General features: G+C 34.7%; 1 protein-coding gene across 2 annotated transcripts in view; it reads right to left on the bottom strand.

Annotated features, from left to right (window-relative positions):
* Positions 1-4,084: 4,084 nt before the first annotated feature.
* LOC134857051 (sodium/potassium-transporting ATPase subunit beta-1-interacting protein 2-like) overlaps positions 4,085-16,268 on the bottom strand; it is a 78,512-nt gene continuing 66,328 nt past the window's right edge. Inside the window, exons 2-9 of one of the 2 annotated variants that reach the window (XM_063873395.1) lie at positions 13,811-13,893; positions 13,543-13,680; positions 13,391-13,471; positions 13,077-13,325; positions 12,304-12,364; positions 9,749-9,938; positions 5,839-5,895; positions 4,085-5,010 (exon numbers count right to left, since the gene is read on the bottom strand). In XM_063873395.1, the coding sequence (XP_063729465.1) occupies positions 4,965-5,010; positions 5,839-5,895; positions 9,749-9,938; positions 12,304-12,364; positions 13,077-13,325; positions 13,391-13,471; positions 13,543-13,680; positions 13,811-13,864 (876 nt within the window). In that variant the 5' untranslated portion in view covers positions 13,865-13,893 and the 3' untranslated portion in view covers positions 4,085-4,964. The remainder of the gene's footprint in view (positions 5,011-5,838; positions 5,896-9,748; positions 9,939-12,303; positions 12,365-13,076; positions 13,326-13,390; positions 13,472-13,542; positions 13,681-13,810; positions 13,894-16,268) is intronic. The other variant, XM_063873396.1, reaches the window with a different exon arrangement.

Here is a 16,268-nt window from a genome sequence, read left to right on the forward strand (position 1 = left end):
ATCGGTTTTTATATTTGTTGGTTTTACTGTACTAACGCTGCCTTTAATCAACTATATTTGAAACTATCTTAAGGTTGAGTCTTTTTATAATGGAAATTGGACGTTGAGTTAAACAATGGTTCTACGAAAAAATTAAGCCTGAATATGCAAAAATTTCTCAGTTAAATTTCTTGGTTTTTAAAGTCTTCTAATCTCTAAAATTTATCATGATTATGCCAATTTAATCATTCATTTTTAAAAAAAGTTTGTGAATTAAGTAGAACTTATTTCAATAATCATGCGATTTTATCATGCGATTGTGAGCTGTTTTCTTTAAAATTCAGCCATAATCAAAGTTACTCTTAAAAAAACATCATCGGATTCGAGTTGATGGACATTGTGACTTTTATCAGGGCAATATGGAAGTGCCGCACCCAGTGAGGGTTCTTATCTGCTTTCAAACTTCCTGTAAGAAAAACAATTTCAGTGGTTTAAAAATTGTTCTTGTGTGTTAGTTAGCATGTACAAAAATTTTGAAAAAACTTTTTTTCATTTATTTAAGCCAACATAGTTTATCGCTGTTCAGAATTTAAAAAAATCTTTTAAATTGGCTTTTAAAAATCGAAGTTTAGAAAAATTGAAAATTGCATCTTGAAACAGTTTATTCAGTATGCTTTAAATCTATCAAGAAAAGGCCTGATCTTTGTTTTCATTCTCGTTTTGATAACTTCGACTATCTTCGAAAACAAAAACCATGAAAATAGTTGGGCATATACATTTTGATGATTTATTTCTTCTTTAATTGACGTTCCTTAACGATTAGCCGGACAAAAAGTATGCAGCATATGCAATAAATACTTTTCTTCGCAAAAGCTAGAAACATTGATAGCCACTAATTATCTATCAATTGCGGTCAAATGTTCCAATTTTGGTAGGTTAAGAAATCAATCGAACAATTTTTATTAAAATAAAGGAATATTTGTGCTCGGGGTGGTTTTTGTTTCTTCAGACGAATTTCGAATTTTTAACTAACCACTTTTGATAAAATTTTTGTAGTATTCAAAAGGTATTGTTGCTGCGGGCTTAAATTTGAAAAGATAGTTGAAAAGATACCCCATTTTGGCCAATTTGGGACAATCAACGCGCGATATATATCGCGCTATTAACGCGTTAGCAGAGATTTATTCTGTCTTAAAAATCGTTCCAAATTGGTTGAATGAAGCTTATTTGCATAACTTATTTGTTACTAGGAGCGATATCTATCACTCTGTGTTTTATAGGGCGTGTGTGAAGACGAATTTCACAAAAAATCTCCATTTTTAATTAAAAATTTTTGAATTTTTTTTTTAAATTTTTTTCATGTTATTACTGCTCGATAAACCTTAAAAGGCAGTCGAAACACTCAGAATTTTGCCTTGATACAAGCAGTTTGGATTGGTTTTGAAATCAGTTTTTTCCAAGTTCACTTATCTGATTTTCAAATGATTAAGTTTTTGCTACTGAATAGCTGTTATACTCGTCCGTTAAGCTGTTCGTTTGTTAGCATAACAAACTCTTCAGTCATATTACTCCCGTTTAACAACTGATACCTTCTGATTGATTTTTTTTTAATAGTAAAAGCCCTCTGTAGTCGGGTCACATTCTGAAATTTATTTACTTGGTGTGTAATTATTTGCTACATAATTGTCGCAAATGACTGAACTACAAAGTTCAGTTATCGTTAAAAAAATGTGTAAAAATCAAGTCTAAAAAAATGGTAAATAGTCTAAGTTCACTAATTTTATACTGTTTTTTCAAGTAGAAAAAAGACATCAGACAATCCAAATCTAAAAATACTGTTTCACAATTTTTCAATTCTAATTCATGTGATGATGCCATGCCACAGCTCTGTGAAGCAAAAGTTTCACTCCAACTCATCTGAAAAGCTTGAAAAAGTTTGAAAATTGACTTAGTAAGAAAAAATCTCCTTTTTGATTGAATTTTTTTTTTTCGACATTCGATTAATTCAAACAGTTTCTTTTGCAACACGCTATCCCTTGAAAAATTAATTAAAAATTATAAATTTTGTAATTAAATAAAACTAATTGAGTGACGTTGAAGTGTAAAAATTGTTAAACAAGATTAGTTATCTTAAAAATAGCTCAAAAAGCAGAACCAGCACTAAAAGCATAATCATTCCTTGAAATAATTGTTGAAATCTTTCTGATATTGAATGCAACTTGTTTAACCATTGTAAGATATGATTCCTGTTTGACTTCCATGTAACGAACATTGTTCACCTGCAATTGTTTTTTTTTGCAGATTTACGCGGGCTATAACCTTCAAGTTTGGCCAACTTGAGACTAGTACTAGGAATGTAGTTTCCAGTTTTTTTTAGTACGTAGTGTAGGTGTTGTTTTCTTCTAAAAAATGAACTGAATTTAAAAACAAACCAAACACCAACCTCGAAAAATGTTAGATCATAAAAAAACATATATATCACAATTATAAGAAATTAACTGTTGCCTTTTTAGCTTTAGAACTGAAAACTAACTTAGACGTCTAAAATATTATAAATCTAAAAACGATAAACTTACGTTTTACAAGCTCGGAAAGCGCCCCGATTTTGTTCAAATCTCTAAAATAACCCATTAAACCAGCAAAACTGAACAATTGAAATTTTTGTTTCACACTGCAAAACTGACAAAGCCAACGTCTGACTCAGTTATATTCTAATTTGAGCTGCATTGAAAAGTATCCAAGAAATCTTAGTTTTCGAAAGAAATGGTGATATTTTTTATTTTTCAGATCAAACGTTTCATACACCGAGTAACCTGCGCTTAGTGGTATTCTTTAAAACCTTCATATTTCAAATTTAAATTTAACGCAGCAACTATAGTCAAAAACTCTTTTGAACCGATTGTTGTTCTACCGATAGATCTATCTGTAAGAATTTTGTCTATCCTGTTCGCACAGTTGGTTTCGATTGCCAACCTTGTGAATCACGAAACCACTAATTGAGTGGGAAAAAACTGGCAGGCAAGAGTTTGGAAGTATCGCTGAGACCGTAAATATTATTACGAGGCCAAACTTTGCACTGGATAGGCGCAAAATTTAGTGTCTGTTTGTGCCGGGATTCCAGAGTCAAGTCTTTAAACAAGTTCCAAAATGTAAGTGGATTCCGCTTAAAAAATTCGGTGGATTCGGCGGACAAACACCTGTAACGTAAATTTTGTCGACACATTGATTTTGTTGCCGATTCCGCAATGAGCGAAAATATAGTTGCAAGCGGATTCCGCAAATGTAAATGGATTCCAAAAATTTATGCGGATTCTACTTACAATTTGCGGATTCCGCTTTCAATTTGCGGATTCCGCTTTCATTTTGGGGATTCCACTTAGTTGCAACTCCGTGACAGCTTAAGTTTACTAAAAACATATATTATTAATTGTATATGGATTCCCTAAACTGGTTCCGGATTCCACACATTTTGTTGCGGAGTCCGCAAAGTTGCCTGTTTCTGGAGCGAATTTGAGCAATACAGTGTTTTAGCTATTTGTCCTTGGAATCCAAAACAGCAAAGATCGAAGAAAAATGGCAATGTTGCGAATTCCGTGACCAATCTGATTTTTGCCTGTTGCGGAATCCATTGGAAACAGTACCACATGGTCAACAGATAGTTGAGAAAGAGTCAATGAACACAAATAAACAAAAACATTGAGAAATCACATATAGATAGATAGCCTTCAGGCTTTTTGAAATTCAAAAACAATTTATGATTGAAGTAACCCAAATTGAGAAAACTGGATCATAATATTAAACTGAAAATTAAAATACATTTTTAAAAAAAAATATTTATCACGCTTTTTGTGACATACACGTTTATGCTTTTCGACAAAAGAAAGGAAATGAACTTGAAAAAAAATCAAATGTCAAACAGCAAAAAGTAAATTTGAGCCAGAACAAATTTCAAGACATTTCCTGAAAAAAATCATCACCACCTCAATAAGAGTCCGATTTACGTTCATCGACTCTAAAAAACATAAATTAAATTAAAGTGTTCACTTCGTTATTGACATTCACTTTAAAATCCTTGTCTATTCTTATACTCGGAGAAAAAGTCATATAAGGTTCAATTTATTTCTAAAGAAATGTAAATATTTTCATCCATCAGAATAATCTCCACGATCAAAACATGCATACATGAATGGTGTACTGAATTGAATGTACTGTTTTTGCAATGATTTCGCGTAACACTATATAAAATATATTCAAATAATTATCGACTTTCGTTGAGTGAAGCACTATAATTATTACTTCAAATCGTACCAATTATTTGGACAAAAATAAAACTTATCTCTGAAACAGGAGAGAAAACACTGATGATCATTAAAGCAATCATTTCATTTAATTAGCAATCTATTCTCCTAGGGGACACAAAGCACTGAATTTGAAATTATCAAAAAGAGCAAACAAACTAGAATTATAAAAATGAGCACCGCTTTTTTCAGCGCGGTTCAATTAAATAATCATTACCTAATTCACATTTAACTAACTTTCGACTGAGCTTATACTGCAACAATAATCAGTAATGCTGGAGATGACTTCAAACAACAGTTGACTTTTTCAACTTAGTGACACGGAGCATCTGTTAAACTCGGGTTATGAAATTTGTGCATGATAGAACTGTATAATAATTACAAAATCAGAAGATATTCTCAAGTATAATTACATGCTCATAGGTATTATACTTTTAGCAGGAAACAAACTCCAAGTATTAATACCTTCAAGCCCACTGGAAGAAAAAAAATCAGTTTTGATGCACAATTTGACTTCCTTATTGAAGCATCAAAAACAATTTTTTCTTGGATCGTACATCAAATAGAATGAGACAGAGTTTTAAAGTGAAGTTTATTTGGGGGATCATGGACTTATGGACTTAATGTATGACCAGGTAGTGTGATTCTTCCGACCATTCTCATTCCTTTTTGGAACAAAGTGGCTTTCTATGCTCTGGAGTCGACATACATCTGAATTTCACCCCTGTTGTCCCTGGAACACATACAAAATAATAAACATTCCGTACTTTCAAAATAACTTTAAAATTTTAGTGTTGTTCAAAGGAGGAATCACTCAGGCACGAAGGATCGAATGTGCGACCTTTATGGCAGCCAATCAAAATTCAGTATTCAAAAAACTGGAAATACCTATAAGTGACGCTGATTGGTTGAAATTTTTTGCTTATTCGTACCTTCGCCCATGAGAATAGCCTCCTACTACATAGACTTTAGCAGTCCAAACTGATTTCAATAACCTGTTCAGATTGAGAAAAAGATTTTTTTTTGCCAAAATTTTGTCGAATGTTTTAGTTTTTTTTGTATCATTTTCGGCATATTGAGCCACACCAAATTCATACAACATGAGACTAGTCGCTGATTATGAAAATGACGATTAATTCAGAAAAATTGTAGCTGACATAGGTTAGTTTCTCATCTTGAAATAAGGTCAACGTCTTTCTGAATATCGCATGATACAACTTACAAATATTTGTCTTGCACACTACATTTTGTTTACCAACAACCAGTCACGTTTTCATTCTAGAATAGACTGCTAAATTTAAACTATGACAGTTAATATGAAAATATATATATATCAGTTAAAAAAACAGTGGATGTCAGAAGCTGAAGTGACTTGACTTGAATGAACCCAAATTATGATCGGTTCCAAGAGAAAAACTAATAATTTAAACAAATGAAAACCCTCAAATCCAATAGAGATTCTTTCAGACCAGTTGATGAATGATAGCATGTTCAGACTTTTCATTGAAACATGTTCAATATTTAGTTTGTTCATCATTTTTTGTCTGTTACCCCAACAAACCTTTGGTGGGCATTCTGTCTCTGATAGTAATAATTTTGCCGGTTTGCCATCTCTTCCCTGGTAAATGTATTGTGAGTCATACTACAAATAACTAATAACTTTCAGGTTATAATGAATCACCATTAACTACACCATATGTCTATGCTATCCACCAAATTCCCTTTAACAAATGAAAAAAAAAACATGTATCCCGTTGAAAAAATAAAAGCAGAACAAGCGAACGAATATTCCACAAAACGCTCGACAATGTCTCTAAAAAGGTGACATAAAAACAAATAGATAAAAGAGGGAAATAGGGTAAAAATGCAAATAAGGCTGTCTAGTGGACAGAATTTGCATTGTTTTTTTTTTAAATTTCCGGATAGCCCTGAAAACTAACGCAACTATTGTAACATTATATTCAAGCAATCGTTTAACACGTGCAGACTGGGTCTATACGACCTTGAACAAAAATAAAAATGACTGAAAACTTCAGTTACTGCTCAAAAAATATATCTTTATATTTATTTGACATTTTGTTCACACAAAACCAATCTTTAGGGAACTTCATTGTTGCCATTCACAAACATTTCACGTTTGAAAATTTAGCCGATATTGACTAATTTGCCTCCAATTCAACCTCCCAAGGACGTCCAGGGATGGGAACAATGATTTTCGAAGCATCGGCACTATAATTTGTTTAAAGATATTCCGACAACAGCTCAAAGTTGTCGCTTTTCACATCATACAAAAAACATGAGTTTTATTCAAAAACTACAAGGGAAACATAACCAGCAGAGAGTTGGAAAAGAGGCAATGAATGCAAGTAAACAGAAAAATAACAAACTTATTTTTTGAAAAAACTTCAACTTTCAAATTTCACAAAAAAAATAGCCTTAATGCTCTTTGAACTTCTATAACAAGTTTTGATTAATACCATTTTTGAATAAAATTAACCCAATTTAAGAAAACTGAATGAATACGTAAATTTTTATTTCGCTGAGAAATCTGAAAATTAAATTTAACTCTCGAAACTAGAAATCGATCGGGTTTTTGTGCCCTTTACGATTCTGCTGTTTAATAGTGGAGTTCGCTTTCCTTTAAACTAAGTAAATGAACAGAATCTAAAAAGAGAACAAAAATCAAACCACGAAAAAGTAAGTTTTAAAAAACTTTCCCGCGAAAGAAGCGCAAAAAAACGAAGCTTCCAAAACTAATTTTTCTGGAGTACAAATAATTTTTTTGCTACTTGAAGGAACATAGCCAACAAGTAAATGAAACATAGTCAATGAACGCAATAGAAAAAACTACTGACTTGTTTTTTGGACTTTAAACGTCAAAGAAAAAACTAGTTGACCTTAAAGCTCTGAAAAAAAAAATTTGCGAAAATTGAATCAACAGGTAAAATTTTCATTTCGTTAGGCAAACTGATAATTAATCCATTTTCAAAATATAAAGCTGATCACGTTTTTCGTGACCTTTACACTTTTGCTGTTCGATGGTTGATTTGACCGTCCTTTTAAGATTTTAAATGAGCTGAACTTAAAAAGAAATCAAAAGTCAAGCCACGAAAAATCGAAATTGAGCCTGAACTTTCGTGAAAAAAAAAACCAAAAAATCAATGAGACCTATATACGAGTTTTCCCTACGTTCAATTCTCTCAAAAAACAAAGAAAAATTATGAGGGCGAGGTTTGTTTATTTTCGAATAGATCGGAAATTCAAAACTCAGGTGAAGTTGCGCTTCGAAAACAATAGCAAGAAAACAACAAAAAGAAGCTCTATAAAGTGAATAAAAAAGTTAAACAAGAAGTAAAAATAAGCCTCGAATTAGAAAAACTTTTGCAATGTATCGGATTCGAGCCTGGGACCTCGCGATTTGGAGTCTCACGATATTTCCTCTCAGCCATCGACGCTTATCGATTGGCAAACTAGCCAAAATAAAAGCAGAGAATAGATGCTTCGTTATTTCCAATGCTACAGATTGTGATTACAGTAAAATTTCAACTAAATGAGGACTTTTATTTGCAATTTAGTTTGGAAAAAAGTTGCCAGTCTAATACACTACTTTCGAGACTGTAATAAAGTCATGCTCAAAAATACTCTTAATCTAATAGTGAGCTTGGGGTTAATCAGAACGCCAAAATCTTTGCAATAATATTGTTGCTAGGAACTTGAGCACCGAACATTTTGAAAATTCAAAGGAATCAGAAACGAAAAGATGAACACTGGACTCAGAAACATTTTTTAAAAAAATTTTCCTCTTTTGAAAACATTTCAAATAAAAAACATTTAGTCTTAAAGCTAACAGCATTTCCAAAATCTTTTATGATTGACAATTTTTAGATGAATCTAACCCAATTCGAAAAATAGATCAATAGGTAAATTTTTCATACCACCGAGAGATCTAAAAAATATCAGGTTTTTTTCGCCATTTGCACATTCGTAATTGGAGAAGATACTTTGCCTCCCTGGGACAAATTATCGTCCCCCACCCGATTAGACAAGAAGAAAATAAGATCCTCTACCCCGTGTTTAATTAAAACTGAACTTGCTCAACATTAAGGTAAAAAGTTTTATTCTATTTGGCTGAAAACCCAAAACCAAGTTAGCATTTTTATTCCTAAACGGCTTTGGAGGGATATGATGTTAACTTGTGCGCCTTCCTTTTAGCAAATGAATTTGATTTGAACATTTGAGCGTCAAAAACAATCGACAGGGAGTCGTAGAAGTCTCAACAAACTATTAGAAGCCGAAAAAAAATAATGAAGTTTTTCGGAAAAATTTTCATCTTAGAGGTTCTAAGAAAACGTATGTCACACTGATAGCTGTTTCAGGTTCAAAAATCTTTCGTGATAGAGCTTTTTATCGAAAAATCACTAAAATTGAGAAAACTAACTCAATCAGATAATTTCGAGATTTTCAGGTCAATTTTTTTGTCAAATGAAATTGATCTGAATTAAAAAAGAAATCTCTCATAAAGCAAAAAAACTCAAAGTGATTTAGAACTTTTGCCTGAAAAAGAACGAAAAACAAACCTTCGTCACGAAAACCAAATGTCAAAATAACTATAAACAACTTCAACAGCCAAGTCAAAACAGTACTGATATAAATTAACCAGAGAAAATACAGCATTTTGATATTTCAAACGCCCTGTTTTTCTCAAAATGGGTTCAGATAGGACAAAAAGTGAGGGCGATAAAAGTTGCTGAGAATTTTGCCAGAATTTTTTTGATTCAGTTTGTTTTGCGAAAATCGCAACGAAAATTTTAACAAGAGGTCATATTTTGGCTTTTTTAGTTTATCAAGAATTACGCTAAGACTACCAAGTTAATTGGTGATAAAGTTAAACATAAAAAGCGTCTTATACAGCTCAAAAACGCTCTAGAGAAGTTGAATCGATTGGAAGCCAAAAAAAAAAATTTCACTATATAAATTTCGAAATCTTTGCTCGAAAACAAATTTTAAATATTTTGCACACTTTTGGAGATTTTATTAATCCCGAACATTGCTGAGCTGAGTAAAACGCTTCTTTCGGTAAAAATTTCTCATCCTTAAACTTGATAGTGTTAGCCTTATTCTTGATATACTAAAAAAATGCTAAAAAGGCCTATTTTTGGGGGGAAAATTTTGTTGAAATTTTGCAAAACAAATAACATCAAACTAATTCAGGTAAAATTTTACGCAACTTTTGTCCTAATCACTATTCGTCTTATCTTAACACAATTTAAGGAAAAGACGTTTAAATTTTTTATATGTTTTTCGTTTTGTACGGTTTATTTAAATCAGCACTGTACTTTTTAAGCGATTTAAAACCGCAAGGTCGCCGATAGTGCTAACAATTTGGTCAAAAACAATTTTTAAAATATAATGCGTAATAAGATTAAATTCTTCGCCACAGCCAGTTTTAAATCCGTCGACACTAGACTCACATGACTTGGGGGTGCATTCCAGGAAGGGGCTGCATCATCATGCTGCTGCCACTGCCCCCACTCATCTGATGGTGGGACATGGGTGCACTGGCATGGTAGTAGCCCCCCGCCCCCGGGTGATGTTTGGGGGGACCTTGCTGGGGCTCCGGGTAGCCTGGATTGTAGTTGTCGAAGCCTCCGATGAAGTCGACTAAAATAATTTCCACATCCTCAGTTTTATTGATTGAAAGCATAGTTTAAATCGTAAACTAAAGCAGATTGCGCACCTTTGTTATAACATAAAGGCAATTATGTGTATGTCAACCCTAACTAAGATCAGAAAAAACATACTTGCGCCTTCGAATATTTCCACTCCAACTCTTATCCATATCAGTTTTATAGCGCAGTTTAGAACAAAAGCTCGTGCTCATTTTAAACACAGCGCCCTGCTTTAATTTACACCAGATATTAACAACATTAAATGTTTCAGTGACAAAATAAATTGAATCTCTTTGACCCATCCCCCCCCCCCCTTACGACAAGTGTGATAAAAATATCCAATCATAAAATTAATTCAACAGCCAACCATTGCGAACTTCGTTTGTATCTGCTGGTATCCAATGCCCCCCTTCTTTAAAAGAAGGGTGGTGGTGATGGGGGGGGGAGGTAGTTAAGGAGATCGGATAAATTGTGTGAGGTGAATGTGTCGACAAATCCAACGATGCGGTGTGCACGCGCAAACTTCAGAATGAACAAAGTTAAGCCTACAGCTAAAAATTACATCAAGTTGTAGAGCAAACAGTATCTAAACTAACCAGGGAATCGGTGATTGTTAATACTACAAAGGGATAAAAAATGGCAACTTCAGGATTTTGCGCATTTGGAATTGGAACCTAATGATTTTTTTTCAACATATACTCATTGAAATTTCTCGAGAAATTTTGGATATATATGATTTAAATACACATGCATGCATAATACCTTCGGGCAAACAAATCCAACATAATTTACACTATTATATTGATGAAATTTAAATCGAAAACCTAACAGAAAACTTGCATTTCGACTAATCCGTTGATTAAAACCGGGTCAGCAGTTTTTATAGATTTTAACGTCCAATAACAAGCATAGCATGCTTATTTACATTCCTAATTTCGCGTAAACTGATCCATTTTCGAACTATTTTCCCGCGTAGGATAACCATGACATGAGTGCATTTTGTCAGGATTGATTCAATTGAGAAACGACCAATGGGTAATTAAATCAACGTTTATTCCAACTGAAAAGTTTGAAACTTATACTTTGAAGGCATACATGAAGTTTATATTTCTAACTTTCTCAATCACATTTTGGGCTATTGGTATTATAAACGCTTCGAAATAGATTAACTCGTGACATGCTACGCGCCTGGAACTGTCTTTTTTGTACTACGCTAAGCCATGTTTAGTTTTATACAGTTATGGCACACTAAGATACATGTTTTAACACAGTAGATAAGTTCTTCAAACACACTACAATTCTCAGAGTCAAATTCAACCGAAGACTTCTGTCTTTTCGAACAAAGAAAACAAAATGCAATTCTTTCTTTGGCTTAAATTCGTCAAACTCTTTGAGGGCTCATTTGGTCAAATATCATAAGATTTGGAATCTTAAATTAGCCAGTCTGTCAAACTTCTTCGTAACCAAAAGAAAGCTCCAAGCTGATTTGACTTTAATAGAAATGAGTAATGGACAACGAATTTTCAGACATTATGCACTTAATTTCACTTGATAATAATTATGTTTTACGCATGATATACGGTTCTGTCAAATCCACATTTTAGACACATACAATTCAATAAGAGAAGGTGATATCCTCTAAATGATTAAATTGTCTTAAAATGTTAAAGTCTTCTTAAGTATCTTATACAAGATTTAAAACTACAACGACAACTACTGTTTTTATCAATGGGGTTCAATATTTAAATAGAGATTTTGATCAATTTTAATCGGTTTTGTACCTCGATTTTGGAGTGCGGTCTGTATTTAGACAACCGCGTATTCATACTCGTCAGTAAGCAGACAAATCATGTTTTAACCAATCAGAATCGGGATGAGAAAGCAAACTTACGAAATAAATAATTATTATTAATTAATTTCTTCCTTGTCTCAGTTCTGATTGGTTAATACAGTATTTGTCTGCTTACTGACGAGTCTGAATACGCGGTTGTCTAAATACTGCTACCCTCGATTTCATTTTTCAAAAACCAAATTTTAACGCAAAGTGAGCCATGCAATTTGAGAAAAAAAACGAGGATTTTAGATCAAGACATTAAACATATAAACGGTGGTGGTCATGGGCTGTTATACATTTCAGATGCAAGAAAATCGTTAATACGTACAAACTGTTTTGGCTGAAAAAAATTATGATGTTCAATTATGATAAGTTACTGTTATAATAAAGCACGAATAGTGGTGGTAAAAATAAAGGGCATGAATGCGGATAACTTTAAAGAAACTTAAATCCAATGCGCAAAGTCCTGAACAGATCAAGGGAAGAGAAAAGGTTGTGAAAAAATGAACTGAAAGATACTCACAGCAATCATCGTCTTCTTCGTATCCGTAGACTATGTAACACACGTACAGCATTGCGAAGAACTGAAACCATTCAAAAAAAAGTAATCTCTAGCGCATATTTGAAATTAATCAGGTGCAGGACCTATATCGGAAGCCAAGAGAAAAGACAAAAATTACCTATTCAGCTGTTTCTAAAATTATCATAACTTATTTATAATACTTTTTTGAAGTTGACCATTCGATAGAATAGTTCATGGAGTTTTGTTTTTCTTAATTTATTTCGTGTTCTTGTTATTCAAAAACATATAAAACTACTATAAATCCAGGATTCTCAAAGCAATTCAACACACAGAGGCGAAGCGGCGCTTCACGACCTTTGCAATGCAACAAAAAACACACTGCGCTACACAATAGTGAATGAAAAAAAGGCAGTCAAAAAATTCTGAAAAACTAATTTGAAAAAATTACTTGAAAAAATAACTTGATAAGTTGACAAAAAACAGCTACAAAAACTTCCTAGTTGATTTGGATGAAGTTCATAAACAGACTTTAAAAAGAATTGGAAATCAATAACCGAGCGGCAAATCAAAATGGCTGTACCTAATTATATCTTAAAAGATGGTAGTTTTATTTGAACTTTCAAGGAATTGAGAATGTCAGAAGTGATGCGTACTATTCCTATTAAATTGACCATTCTGTGAACCAGGTTATTTACGGGAGAAAAGTCTAATACCCGATTGCAATACCCTTGCTTATCGCAAGAGTAAAGTGGCTTGTTGAAAGCTATTTGTACCGAAAATATAACTTGGAGGGCGCATTGGAGCAGTTTGAACCAGAGCGGCCTGATCAGACAGTTTGGGTCTCTGTACATCAGCAGATAGTACATGGGAAAATCAGCGGGAACATTCTCCTCGGCTGGTATTGTGTAACCAGTGTTTGTTCCAGTAGTAGCTGTGCTTGTAGTGTTGCATGTGAGCAGTTTCTGGTCAAAGTAATCTTGTGCTTCCATTGACAAATTTAGAGGCCATGACCACATTTCTTTCTAAACATCAATTTCTGACATAAAAAGCTAGATTGGAACAAAAAGGATAAAAGAACATAACATACCCTTTGAAGAAGACCAATTTCAAGATAGTAACATACGAGATACGCGTTCCATCCTAGCCAAAGAAACTGCATGGTTCCGTACTAAAATACATCACATTCATGAAATAACTTGACAGAAAATAAAGAAATGGTCACAAAAGCAATCAACTAACAGGTACAAGGTATTTGGGTTTGTAGCTGTATGTTCCAATAACTCCAACTAAAACCATGATAATCTGGATGCCATCTCCAACAACTAGGCCATACATGTGTCCAAGTGAATCAAACACAGTACGTTCTAGCACAAAAACCTGCAAAATAGACATGTAATTACGGAAAAACTACATTTCACTAGTAATATAACAATGAAAAAAAGGTCAGTTAAGTTATATTTGATCTTTTTTCTTCTTGTAACTATTATTAATTACAACTTCCACTTACCAGCTGGAAGATGCATATTGAAACCAATGTGCAACGTGCAGTACAGCAAGCCATTTTGAATGAAACTTTACGACATTTTAACTGAAAATAAACATATCACTTTTGAAAAACATAGCTAATTTAGCCTGGTGTGCGCAACCTTGCGTCTCCCTGGCCTAGTAACAAAAATAGCCGCCCCGACATAGTAATTAAAAATCCGTGGAGCTGTTCAAACTGTCAGTAACATTCTGATTACCAACAGAGAATGGGATCAGCTCACATTGCCTATCAAACTCGGTGGTCTAGGCTTACAGTCACCTTCGGACCTTACTTTGGCTGCCTATATTTCGTCTACACTCGCCACCAGTGAAGACGTCTTCAAAGTCATTGCGTCTCAATACACCAGCAAGTCCTTCAAGAATGCCATTGAACTGTGGTCTGAAACTGTTTCTCCTGATATGCCACTGGAAGACAAGCATAAGTGGCAGAAAAGCTGGTACACTCCTATTGTTTCTCGTAGGCGGTCGTCTCTCCTAGCTAACACCACCTGTGACAGTGACAAAGTTCGTTTACAAGGATGCTCTGTTCCCGGTTCCGGAGACTGGCTTGCTGCTATTCCGTCTGATACGCTCGGTCTCCAGCTGACTGATGACGCTTTCAGAATTGCTACGGGACTTCGCCTTGGTGCCCCCTTCTTTTTTCATGCAACTGTGCATGTGGCACTAAATGCGACAGCCAAGGCATTCATCCACTTATATGCCCGAAAATCAAAAGTCGTTTCATCAGGCATCAACTTGGTAATGAAGTCATCAGAGACGCGTTGAAATCAGCAGGAGTACACAGCAAACTCGAGCCGACCGGTATGCTGCGTGACGATGGTAAAAGACCAGACGGTGCTACTTTAGTTCCATGGAAAAATGGCGCAGCTTTAGTCTGGGACTTTACCTGTGTAAACCGACAAGCACAGTCAAATCTATCAACAGGCCTCGAAGATGGTCCCACTGTTGCTAACCATGCTGAATTTCGTAAGCGCCAACACTATTCTGGTCTGCCACGCAACTGCATGTTCGAGCCCATCGCCGTGGAACATCTTGGTGGCATCGGAAGCTCGACATACAAAACTCTATCCTCTATTTCCTATAGAATCAAGACGACCACTGGTGAGAAAAGGTCATTGACGTTCCTCAAACAAAGACTCGGCATTGCACTGAAACGCGGTAATGCTGCCTGCTTACTGGAAGCTTTAGAAGTTAACTCAACGGGCTATAAGCCAACTGCTTTTTAACCTTTGCTGTTTTTACAACTATTAAAATTATAGCCCCTTCTATACTGTGCTTATACTATTATGGAGAGCGCGGTACTCTTTTGCTGGACGCTGTACTCGGAAAGGCCCCCATCATTTTTTTTTTCATAATTTTTAAAAGGTAATCAGAAGGTCAAAAGTATCATAGTAACCGAGGTTACAGTCAGGAGTCCCTTCATCACGTATTCCAGTCAAAATCCTTGGAATTTTCCAGATATGGAAGTGATAATGATAACAGAAGATGACAAATGTTCAAGTCCTTTTCAATTAATATCGATACGGGTTACGTTTGTTGAATAAGAACACGCAACTCGACACGAGAAAATATAATATACAAATGTTACAAACAAAAAATTTCGTCGAAAGTTATTTTGTCATTCATTGTTCCAAGTACGCAAGCGGCGTTCGCAATCTGTATTGCTTGGGAGATTCTCTGTTTTAAAAAGCTGCCTGCTCTGGGTTCCTCAGTGCACATGCTTAGGTTCTTACAAAGCTTGCTCAAAAAATTTCTGAGCTGGGGCCGGCCGCGCCCTGAATCTCAAAAGATAGCGGTTGAAAAAGATATCCATCAGATCTTTATACTTGTCATTTTTCGCTCTTCCGCTTCAGCGGCAGCCGTACCAGGGTTACAAACAGAACCGGCATTAATCCTACAAGGAGCTAAGGAGTCTACTACCGTTACATCCCACAAGAGCTGCTTACCAACAGCCCATAGAACGAGCGTCAAACCGTCTGGTCGGTCCTGTAGAGGTGTCGTGGTTCTAAAACAGACGGATTGTGAGTAGAAGATAAACTCTGCTTTATAAGGGCATTCAGGTTTGAATGCCTAGAGAATCTCCCTGCACTTTTGAGGCAAGAAAGACCATGCCAACCATCCTCGGTAACGTCTTTTCCGCACACGCATTTATGCCGTTCGCATATTTTTGAGCCTAATCGAAGTCCTATTGCAATTCTGAGCTGTTGGTTCGACAGTTTTAACCTTAAATTTTTGCACGGGATGACGTTCAACCATTGGGTGCCAAACCTATCTTGGAACGCGTTGAATCTTTTTGCGTCCGTTGGTTCGAGTCGTAAAATCAAGTCTGCAATTTCGCTGTCAAAAATTGGCTCCATCCATTTTTTTGGATTTCATTTTCCGGAGCCATTTCAATTTTTCCAAGTTCAAACCACCGTGTA

This window comes from Symsagittifera roscoffensis, chromosome 1 (genome assembly GCF_963678635.1).
Source record: "Symsagittifera roscoffensis chromosome 1, txSymRosc1.1, whole genome shotgun sequence".
Classification (NCBI taxonomy): Eukaryota; Metazoa; Xenacoelomorpha; order Acoela; family Convolutidae; genus Symsagittifera; species Symsagittifera roscoffensis.